The sequence below is a fragment of the Oncorhynchus masou genome, chromosome 5, assembly GCF_036934945.1.
Source record: "Oncorhynchus masou masou isolate Uvic2021 chromosome 5, UVic_Omas_1.1, whole genome shotgun sequence".
Taxonomy (NCBI): Eukaryota; Metazoa; Chordata; class Actinopteri; order Salmoniformes; family Salmonidae; genus Oncorhynchus; species Oncorhynchus masou.
Window position 1 is genome coordinate 35183894 of NC_088216.1, and position 12373 is coordinate 35196266.

Below are 12373 nucleotides of genomic sequence, written 5' to 3' on the forward strand. Positions count from 1 at the left end.
AAAGCAAGACATCAGAGGACTGAGAATCTGGCACCTTATAGTATATATTAAAAAGAGCTGAGGCCAGATGTACACTGCATAAAGGTGCCAAGTGACGAAGACTATCAGTCTGGTCTCTTCTGCTGACTCCCAACGTTTTCGCTTGTACTAAATGACACCCAGTCATCCAGTGACTGATTGATTGCTTGCTATTAAAAACTTAAATTTACACTTGCCTTTGTCCTGGAGACAATGAGGCAAAGTCCCTTTCCCATTCACAGCCCTTCCCCTCTCCAAATGTCTGTCCCTTTCCCATTCACAGCCTTTCCCCTCTCCAAAGGACTGTCCCTTTCCCATTCACAGCCCTTCCCCTCTCCAAATGACTGTCCCTTTCCCATTCACAGCCCTTCCCCTCTCCAAATGACTGTCCCTTTCCCATTCACAGCCCTTCCCCTCTCCAAATGACTGTCCCTTTCCCATTCACAGCCCTTCCCCTCTCCAAATGACTGTCCCTTTCCCATTTACAGCCCTTCCCCTCTCCAAATGACTGTCCCTTTCCCATTCACAGCCCTTCCCCTCTCCAAATGACTGTCCCTTTCCCATTCACAGCCCTTCCCCTCTCCAAATGACTGTCCGGTCTTAGAAGTCGGATGGTCGGATCATCATGGCTGTCGAACTAAGTGAATAACTCGGTCCCCGAAAGTGATGCCACTTTATGCCGTTCAGCTTGCGGATGTTGTGGCCCACGGTGTAGTAAATGCCGTTGAGGTTGGACAAGCCACAAGCGTCAAACCACCAACCTAAAGAACAGAAAGAGTGGTTGGGTTATAGCAGGATGGACTCCAGGAGATATGTCTTTGTGTTAGCAAAATGGTTACAGCAATTAAAGAGGAACCGACACTTGTGAACAGCTTGCCACACAGTCCTTAAGCCTCAATGAATCACCCCCCCCCTTTTCCAAACAAGTTCTTTCTCTCTCACCAAATGTGGTGTTTTGAGTCATGGTAGTGGTGTGCTAACCTGCTGTGTATTTCAAAGCAAACATGGATCCTGCTATGAGAACCACACTCGCTCCTCAGAGAGATACTGCAAATTCATCTCAGATTAATCTAATATCACCTCACTGCTGTTTGCTTTGGATGGCATGTGTCAAGAGGTTGTACCCATAAGTGGTTTGATTATGGATGACATAGTTTCAAACATTTTGAAAGGGGTTCCAGCTGTGCTGGAGCAATTAACTTAAACAACTTTCAGAATCAATCAAAGTTTTAGTATTAAAAAGCTATTTATCTTGGAGTTTGTGTGACTGAGGGAATGGTTTGAGGCGGGATGTGTTTTACACAGCACTTAGGAGATAGGAGCTGGAATGCTTGTATCTGGTGAAGATCCCAGAAATTGCGTTTATGACTTGTCTTGTTGTCTTTAGCTCTGGGCCTAGAGTCAAGACCCACTGGGCAAAAACTGATTTAATTAACGTTGTTTCCATGTCATTTAAACCAAAAAATATATATGGGATGACGTTGAATCAACATGGAAAACTGATTGGATTTGCAATAATTCATCAACGTAAGAGAACTTCAGATTTTTTTCACCCAACTTTTATTAACCTAAATCCAATGACAGGGTGAACTTTTTGGTTGATTTCACATTGAATTGAAATTAGTTGACAACTCAACCCAAAGTAAAATAAAACTGGAAGTTGAAATGATGTCTGTGCCCAGTGAGGAGTCAAAAAGAGAGTAAAGCCATTCAGATTGAAACTGCTGTATGGAGTTCAATGAGTTTTATCAGGGTGTTACACAAAAAGCACAGGAATATCAGACTAAAATAAAATGATTGAGAGTACTATAGTACCACAAACAAACTAATAATTATATACAAACATGTAGACCTGAAAAACATATATTTTTTTAGTATGTAGGTATTTACAGTGGGTCCGAAATCATTGACAGCCTTGATAAAGATGAGCAAGAATTACTGTATAAAATAAATAATTCAAATACGGAGCTACAGTATATTGTACGCTCAATAAAATTGGGAAATATATTATTTTATACTAACTAATACAATTGCTCAGAAAAATTGATTTTGTTTAAGTAAAAAATATATATATACAAAAAATGTAGGGGTTAAAACGAACATTCCAGCTTTCTATAATAACTTTCAATAACTAACCTGGTGAGGATAACGGCACTTATCCTTTTTCTAAAATGTTTTATGAGATTGGAGGACATATTAGGCCAAAAGAGCTCGGTTTTCATGCCATCTTACAGTAGCACCGGTTCCACTCCAAAGTGTCAGTGCCGTTTAGCAAACTCCAGCCATTTACATTTGTTGAATCACATGAACATAAAGCTCTTTGGCCATGCACACAAGTGGTTGGTTTTGGCGTCGAAAAGAGGAATTATATGCAGAAGAGAACCACATACCTACTTTAAAATATGGTGGTGGATTTGTGATGTTATGAGGCTATTTTGCTTCAACTGATCCTTGGGCCCTTGTTAAGGTCAACAGCATTGTGAACTTTAAAAAACCTGGTTGTCACGGCCAGGAGGCTGAAACTTGGCCGCAAGTGGATCTATCAGCAAGACAATAACCCCAAGCACATATCAAAATCCACAAAGAAATGGTTAATTGACCCAAAAAAATCTACATTTTGCAATGACCATCTATGTCTCCGGACTTGAACGCCATTGAAAACATGTAGTTTGAATTGAAGAGGGCCTTCCATTAGTACAGACAAAGAAATATCAAGGTTCTGGAATGAATCTGTCTGGAGGCATAGTCTAATTGTCACATTCTGACCTTTATTTCCTTTATTTTTGTAGTTATTTAGTATGGTCAGGGCGTGAGTTGGGGTGGGCAGTCTATGTTTGTTTTTCTATGATTTGGGGATTTGTATGTTTCGGCCTAGTACGGTTCTCAATCAGAGGCAGGTGTCATTAGTTGTGTCTGATTGAGAATCATACTTAGGTAGCGTGGGTTTCACTGTTTGTTTGTGGGTGATTGTCTATGTTAGTTGCTTGTGTCAGCACAGGTCTCATTTATAGCTTCACGGTCATTATTTGTTTATTGTTTTTGTATAGTTTGTATTCAAAGTGTTCAGTGCTTTCTTTTATTAAATATTCATCATTAACACACACCACGCTGCATTTTGGTCCTCTGATCCTTCTCGCCTCTCCTCTTCAGATTATCCAATATCATAAAACATTTTAGAAAAAGGCTCACTGCCATTAGCTGGTGAGGTATTGAAAATAGGGGTGTTGATCATTTTGCCCCCTACCCTTCTGAGAAAAATAAATATTCCTTGGTAAACAAAATCTATTTTTATGAGCAATTTTAATGTTTTGGAAATACAATATAGCTCAGTATTTGAATTATTTATTATACACTGTAATTTTTGCTAATCTTTATGAAGGGTGTCAATCATTTCAGAGCCCACTGTATATGTCACACCAAGTACTTAACAATTAAAACAACTGATTAACTTTACTTGAGCTTAAACTGTGTTTTTCTTGTCATAGCAAGGTCAACAGAATACATGTCACAACATGTCATAAAAAACTGCTGGCATGTTATGACATGTTGACACCCACGTAATTTGATGAAAACAAAAACGTTATATATTTATGTCACGACATGAAAGGCATTAGCTACGATTTACATTTACCAGAGTGAGAAGCCATATTGGCAGCATGCCTCAAGTCAGCTAGCTGTAAGAAAGGGGTTACTGCATGTATGTCACTTTCACATAACATAATGCCCAAATTCCCTCGTGGAGGACAAGTTTTAACCCTTACCCCCAGTCAGCATGAGGGCACACTTGCACAGGCAGTTGTCGTTGTCGGCGTCGCGGGTGCTGAAGCTGGTGCCATGCGATACCAGGCTGCTCTGCTCTCCCGCTGTTCCACTGTAGCCCCACAGGAACAGCCTGCAGATGGGAAAGTCAGCTTGACTGGGACTGATGGATTTCTGATGTCAAAATCACATTTTGAATTCATTCCATACAAAAAAATAGCTATGAGATAATACTGTGAGGAAAGTTGAAGCAAAAAGCAAACGCTGTAGACTTTTTTTCAAAGTAATTTTACATGGCTTTCAGATATACAATAAGAACTGTATTATTTTCCTTGTAATGGAAAGGCGATATGTGATTAATAACAACATTGATATTTATTCCTATATCATTGGATCCAGGATTATTCATGTGCAATGAGTTTTGTTGTGGTGACAAAGACATAGTAAACTTGAACTGTGTACATATTTGCATAGTTCTTGCCAGAAATCCTGTTACCGTTCCCCATTTCTATACTGGCAGCCTAGCTCTGGCTTATATGCTTTATTTGTTGTGGTCCTTTGAGTCAGATAAAGAAATGACCACATCGACGTTGTGACTCAGTGTTACTCGTGGTGCAGGCATTTGTCACCACACACCTCATCACAAACCACTTCCCACCCACTTCGCCTGTCAGCCAGCCAGATCAAGTCCCTACGATCCGTCTCGTACGACCATAGCCGTAGGAAGTCGTTTGGGAGTGGAAGGTCATGCCATTTTTTCCCCCGGGGATGCAGGAAAAAATAATGACTGCACTGAAGAAGTCTAAAGAAGAAGTCTATATTGGTCCGCTAAAATACAGGACTACTAAAGGCATAGTGCACTACTTTTGTAAAAACATTTCAACCAAATGTATTTGAGTTTACTTGCGGAATATAAAAAACAGAGCATTGCAAGCCCCACGTTGGGCACTACCATTGGGGCTCCTGAGTGGCGCAGCAGTCGAAGGCTCTGCATCTGAGTGCTTGAGGCGTCACTACAGACACCCTGGTTCAATTCCAGGCTGTATCACAACTGGCCGTGATTGGGAGTCCCATAGGGCGGCGCACAATTGGCCCAGTGTCGTCCGGGTTTGGCCAGTGTAGGCTGTCATTGTAAATAAGAATTTGTCCTTAACCAACTTGCCTAGTTAACCTCTTACATCTATGGGGGCGCTATTTCATTTTTGGATGAAAAACGTTCCCGTTTTAAACAAGATATTTTGTCACAAAAAGATGCTCGACTATGCATATAATTGCTACCGTTCGAAAGAAAACACTCTGACGTGTCCAGAAATACAAAGATCTTCTCTGTGCGTGCCCTATAACGTGAGCTTCAGGCAAAACCAAGATGAGATGGCATCCAGGAAATGACAAGGATTTTTGAGGCTCTGTTTTCCATGGTCTCCTTATATGGCTGTGAACGCGAGAGGAGTAAGTCTGCCCTTTCTGTCGTTTCCCCAAGGTGTCTGCAGCATTGTGACGTATTTGTAGGCAGATCATTGGAAGATTGACCATAACAGACCACATTTACCACGTGTCCGCCCGGTGTCCTGCGCCGAAATTGGTGCGCAAAAGTCACCTGCCAGTATTTTTCCATGCGATACAGAGAGTAAAGCAAGCTTCCACGAACTGCATGTCAATGAAGAGATATGTGAAAAAACACCTTGAGGACTGATTCCAAACAACGTTTGCCATGTTTCGGTCGATATTATGTAGTTAATCCGGAAAAAGTTTTACATTGTAGGTGACTGCATTTTCGGTTCGTTTCGGTAGCCAGACGCAATGTAGAAAACGGAACGATTTCTCCTACACACAGACGCTTTCAGGAAACACTGCGCATTTGGTATGTGACTGAGAGTCTCCTCATTGAAAACATGAGAAGCTCTTCAAAGGTAAATGATTTTATTTATTTGGTTATCTGGTTTTTGTGAAAATGTTGCGTGCTACATGCTACACAAAATGCTATGCTAGCTTTGCATACTCTTACACAAATTAGTCAATTTCTATGGTTCAAAAGCATATTTTGAAAATCTGAGATGACAGTGTTGTTAAGAAAAGGCTAAGCTTGAGAGCAGACGCATTATTTTAATTTTATTTGCGATTTTCAGAAATCGTTAACGTTGCGTTATGCTAATGAGCCTGAGGCTTTAGTCACGATCCCGGATCCGGGATGGGGAGTTTCAAGAAGTTAAATAAAAAAGCAACATGCTCTACCAACTGAGCCACATCATCAAAAACCACTTGATGTCTCAATGTACTCAATTACTGTAGTGTGCATAGTTTTTTTTCATGGTGATTGAAAGTCTGCAGGTACAAACCTAGATGACCAGCCTATGTACAACACAGCCTGTGTACATTTACATGAAGTCGTTTGTAAGGATTGTAAAATAATACTGCACAAAACTGGTTGTTTTCCATGTTATTTGATCAAGAATTTTTTTTAATTTGATGTGGATGTTTTGTGTCTATGCCCATAACTTCTCACCTTTTGATGTGTTTGAGGACAGGGTGCTGTTATTTCTGTATCCCATTAGAATTACAATCGCAGAGAAAGGGGCAGGGCAACAACTTTTACATTTCCAACTATTGAATCCTGCAAGATACTGTTCTATTGGTCTGCTAATACTAGTAAAGGCCAAGTGCACTACTTTTGTGAAAAATTTATATTATCTTTAATTGTTATGTATTTTTGGATTAATTGTCACGATTGTTATAATGATTGGAACAACACAATGGGGAAATATGATCCCCTATCAGAGACAACAATAAACAGCTGCCTCTGATTGGGAACCATATCAGGTCACCATAGAAATACAATTAACCTAGATGACCCACCCTGGTCACTATCACGCCCCAACCAACATAGAGAATAAACAGTTTTCCGTGGTCAGGGCGTGACATAAATATTGTTTTTAATTCTGATACTTCCCAAGGCTATGTGGGAAGTAAAAAATTGTGTTCAGCCATGAAAAATCTGTTTAGAAAGAGCTGCGTTTTGCATATGGACATGGTGAAGTCACGAGGTCGAGTACTGGACCTGTATTGTTGTTTCTCACTGGCCAGTTGGAACTTGTCGTAGTGGGAGTAGGGTGTGTTCCCCTCCCAGTCTCTCAGCTCCACTCTCAGGGCATACTGGGTCTGACTGGTCATCTGAAACGCCAGCTCATTCCCAAGCCAGTGCTCTCCCGCAGGGTCCCCAAAACCCTACAGACAAACATCGGATGTTCACACCATTACACAAGGGCACCTTACATCTATATTTTAAGTTCAAGTAGTCCATGTTTGATGCTTTGTCTGCTCTTGGCATCTGAACTGGTCTGCCAATGGATGAATAGGTGTCCAAGCGGTCTAATGGATGAATGGGAAAACATTTTACACAGGGCTTTATTGGGACAACAACATTATTCTCAGCACCTGCACAACAAATCTAACACAGGTAGGTACAGTACAGTGACATCCCTAACGTCAGCTGTGAATTCCAAAGTTGGAGGTTGTCAGGAGTACCCACCATTTTGTATTCCTTCCATGTTCTCTGGAAGTCCACACTGCCGTTGACTCTGCGCTGGAACAATGTCCAGCCTCCACCACTAGTCTCCATGTCACAAAACACCTGGTGAAACAATAACTCAAATCTAGTCATTGCACTCAGCAACGACAGAGGCACCACTCAACAAAACTTTGATCTATCAGCTGCACTTGGAGAAAGTTGACAAGAGAAAGTTGACAACGTAAGAGTTGGATTGAAACATGCAGTGCACTCAGGATGGTGAGGATGATGACAGTGTTATTTATTCACCTGGGTGGGTTCTGTCATGTTACTGATGTATATGTAGTAGACTCCACTGATGTTGTGTCCTGCTTTATAGGCTTCTGCACAATCACAAAACCTCTGGTCTCTCAGCAATATCCCTGCACACACACACACACACACACACACACACACACACACACACACACACACACACACACACACACACACACACACACACACACACACACACACACACACACACACACACACACACACACACACACACGAACACACATTTTGAAACAAAGCCAAAAATAAGTGTTTTGTTTAAAATCTACAAAGGGTAGACAACCATCTGATGACGATAATTGAAAGCAGTCTCATTTGACTTGGGAACGTCTCCGGAAACAGAGGCTGACATGTCCTACTCAGGCAAGATGTTGATTGGGAAGTTCAAATGAGAGTTATCAAAGTGAATCCAAGACTTGACGGCCAAAAACATCATGAAGTCAGCTCCCAACAATCTCTCTCTCTCCTTCTCTCGCTCTCTGTGTCATTAACGACTGGATGTCATTAAGACCGGACAACACATATGATATCCGCACCCATTTTCCAGAATGTTAGTTTTATCTGAATTTATGAATGTGCAATGGTCCCCAAACGTGTACACATTGTGGCCCACCCAAAGTCTTTACATTTTCATGTTGATCCATCAAACAAACAAGCCACGTCTTTAGCTCCAACCCAGCCTTAAGCTGTGACTCTAGAGAGGAACTGGCTCGGATCCATCAGTGGATTCTATTTCCCCAGAAGGGACCTAGGTGTTGATGTCTGATAACAGTCTCATGGTGGTTTACAGCATGTCTATCGACTGTCTGTCTGCAGACAGTTGTCACAATGACATTATGAACATTCTATCTATCTGGAGTTAGACACTGGAGTGTACTGGATTTGATTTGACACTTCAACAGAGCGCCGGAGTCTGGTTGAGTTATGACACTCGACTCCCGGACCACCTCTGCAATGTGGTCTGTGGCCTTCCTTCCCGCCATTCCTGCTTTATTGTCTGTTCCCCTAACTTCATTCTGTCCTGTCGAAAATCAAACAACAAAAGGTTGTTTGACTCTGATCTCTTCAGCCGAGTGTGGACTTATCAGAAAGCAAACTGCATTTGACAAAACCTGAGCTTCTGAAGGTGTTCCTACCTGTACCGGTAGACACCATGTTGATGAGCGTGTGGACCGACTCCATGAGCTGCTGATGCTGCCTTTGCAGGGCTGAGTTGTTGGTGCTGGCAACCCTCAGCTGCCTCTCTAGAGCTTTGATGGCTGTCGTCTGGGTCCTCACCAGTCCTTGTAGCCTATTCTTCTCCTCCCTCATGTCCTCCAGCTCGTCCCGCTGCTGTGACTCCAACACCTGCACCTTGTTCTCCAAATGACTGAGAAGATAGGTGACAAGTATATTTCGTAGTATTTTTATTACCAAGCCTTCTTTTGTCACTTGTTCTCTAAATTACTTAGCAAAAGGGGCTGTGTGTTTATTTGGATAGTCTAGATGCTCTACAAACTATCAGCAACATGTCAACTGCATGTCTGTTGACTTTCAATGATATACTATGTGCTTTGATAAAGCATTCTACCTCCCTACTGTACCTGCCCTACGTCGATTGATCATTAATCTACAGTTTTGGTGTAAACTTGAACCCTTGCTTTACCAGAATAACCACAATGATAGAAGGACAAATGAGTATTTGAACAGGCCCCGTTGTCTCTTGACAACCAAGCTAACTAATTCACTTTCACTGCTTCCATGTGTAAGTAACTCCAAAAAAACACTAACCGTCGAGTAGATAAACCCATGCTCTAGGGTCGTAGCTGAAAATAGATGTGGACTCTGGTTGACTAAACACTGAAACAATCCAAATGTATGTGACTTGATGAGAGGATAGCAAAGTGAACATAGCACTAGATGAACAATACTGCAACTGAATGTTTGGCCAAAGCACACATATGGTGATTCTAAATGTGGCTCAAAGAGTGGATGAAACAGGCAGGTAAGTGTATGTCAGTGGTTTTGTAAAGATGTAACCTGCTTCAATTACATCTTTCACAACTGCTGTTGGAGTGAAACAAGGCTGACCTTGAATTGTGCTTCTAAAACAATGTATTTACATGGGCAGGTTGTTACGCCCTGAGCTGTTTCACCTGTCTTTGTGCTTGTTTCCACCTCCCTCCAGGTGTCGCTCATCTTCCCCATAATTCCCTGTGTATTTATACCTGTGTTCTCTGTTTGTCTGTTGCCAGTTTGTTTTGTTCATAGAACCTACCAGCGTTTTGTTCCCCTGTTCCTTGCTCCTGTTTTCTAGTTTCCCGTTTCTGACCATTCTGCATGCCCTGACCCTGAGCCTGCCTGTCGTCCTGTACCTTTGTCACACTACTCTGGATTACTGACCTCTGCCTGACCTGACCTGTCGTTTGCCTGCCCTGTTTAAAGAATAAACTTTTGTTTCTTCAGCACTGTCTGCACCTGGGTCATACCTTAAAACATGATACAGGCATAATGTAAACTAACTATCTGCATAGCTCAGTAAACCTGTTGACATTCATACATAGACATCACATTGACGTTACACATACTGTATATGAAAAGATCTCAAACAAGGGTGAGATCCTAGCAGGGTAATTATGAGTTTGGTTGAAACTGCACATAGATATTATTGTTGTAATCCCTACATGTAACAATTTGTACATTCACTGTAATTACACCAGAACAATGTAAACACCATGTAAATAATAGTTGGCAATAGCAACACTAAGTGACTTGGGCATTCAAAACCCTTACATTGGCACAGTAAGATCTGAGTTGAGGCACATAGACTTAAACCCATTGTATCATTATCCTATACCGTATGAGTGATTTCATAGCTTTACAGTAGTGGATGTCAGAGCCAAACTAAATTTGCGCAAAATTATAAATTCAACATGCTGACCCATTGCAAAGTAACATAAATTGTGAAAATTATGATTATTCCTAATGGAACTTTATGAGCAGTGAATTATTTTTATGTTGCTGTGGCCTGCTGCTGTTGATTATGGGCACCAGTTCAGTTGTAATGGTGATCAAGAAGCTGAGAAAGGATGGATGATGTAGTGGCCCATTATATTTGTCTACGGTACCCCATATGGCCTGATGTGTAACCAAAACAGAGTGCAAAACAAGATTCAGCTGTGAGCCCCATGATCTCATTTAAGACAAATTACATCAGTCTGTCTGTTACATCTAGAACTTTTATGGGAAATCTGTCACATTTCTCAATGAAAACTGTACCCAACTACCTCATCCCCATATTTATTTTGTTGCTCTTTTGCACCCCAGTATCTCTACTTGCACAACATCATCTACACGTCTATCGCTTCAGTGTTATTGTTAACTTGTAATTATTTCGCCACTATGGCCTATTTTTTGCCTTACCTCCCTAATCTTGCTTTATTTGCACACACTGTACATAGATTTTTCTATTGTGTAATTGACTGTACGTTTGTTTATCCCATGTGCAACTCTGTGTTGTTGTTTGTGTCGCACTGCTTTGCTTTATCTTGGCCAGGTCGCAGTTGTAAATGAGAACTTGTTCTCAACTGGCCTACCTGGTTAAATAAAGGTGAAATAAAATTGTTTTAAAAAAGTTTTGCAAGGGCTTTACTTTTGAGAGTTTTGAATTTCTCATTACATACATTTTACTGCAACGTGCTCTGTCCAAGATTCCCCAGTACAGGAGTAATGTTATGGTTTCAAATATGCTTCTTTGCATGGATATGTCTTTTCAACATAAATTATTTTTCAGCTCAAAGCTGCAGAAATATGTAACAGCTATTTTAGTTGAGATTGTACCACACGTCTTAATGAGGAAATAGCAAACTTATGCAGATATCAAAATGTTATACTGTACCTGTTCTTGTCTTGCAGTTTAGTGATTTTAGAAGTCTGTACCAATAATTCCTTCTCCAGTTTGTTTGTAGATAATGAGTTCTCCAACAACTTGATCTCAATTCTTGATGTCTGGTTCATAACCTACACATAATGACAATAAATGGTAACACTTTACTTAGAGTGGTGATATGTAGCATTCATTCTCAATGAGTCGTCAATTATTTCCAAGGTAATGTACAGAACGGCAGCCTTAATCCCTTCCTTAATGATTACTATGTCACCAATATAAGTAAAGTGTTGCCAAATAAACAGATTCCACCAACGTGTGAGCAATGTTAAAAAAAAATACATTCCACAGTTTTATTCTGTTGACCAGAGAGACAAATTAGCATTATGAGGCTATGCAGAACTTTTACCTCTGATGGTGTTCTTGAGCCAAAAGGGGTCCTATAATTGGACAGAAATATTTACCCGAAATGACCTTATTGGACAGAGAGCTACAATCTTCCATAAACAAATGAGCAAACATTTAGCCTAAAACTAACGATTGGTGTGGTTTCATGAGATAATACATTGATTTATATTATACTGAACAGAAATATAAACGCAGCCTTCAACAATTTCAAAGATTTTACTGAGTTACAGTTCATATGATAAATCAATCAATTGAAATCAATTAATTAGAACCCAATCTATGGATTTCGCATGACTGGAAATACAGATATGCATCTGCTCACAGATACCTTCACAAAGGGCCTCGGGATTTCGTCACGGTATTTTTGTGCATTCAAATTGCCATCAATAAAATGCAATTGTGTTCATTGTCCGTAGCTTATGCCTGCCTGCCTGCCCATACCATAACCCCACCATGTGGCACTCTGTTCACAACGTTGACATCAG

At 40.8% G+C, this 12373-nt stretch overlaps 1 protein-coding gene across 1 annotated transcript in view; it reads right to left on the reverse strand.

Annotated features, from left to right (window-relative positions):
• Window positions 1–369: 369 nt before the first annotated feature.
• The window catches only part of angpt4 (angiopoietin 4), a 49649-nt gene continuing 37645 nt past the window's right edge, over window positions 370–12373 (reverse strand). The window contains exons 3-9 of the mRNA XM_064965438.1: window positions 11493–11614; window positions 8752–8984; window positions 7592–7704; window positions 7304–7405; window positions 6833–6999; window positions 3780–3910; window positions 370–779 (exon numbers count right to left, since the gene is read on the reverse strand). Of these exons, the coding sequence (XP_064821510.1) occupies window positions 619–779; window positions 3780–3910; window positions 6833–6999; window positions 7304–7405; window positions 7592–7704; window positions 8752–8984; window positions 11493–11614 (1029 nt within the window). The 3' untranslated portion in view covers window positions 370–618. The remainder of the gene's footprint in view (window positions 780–3779; window positions 3911–6832; window positions 7000–7303; window positions 7406–7591; window positions 7705–8751; window positions 8985–11492; window positions 11615–12373) is intronic.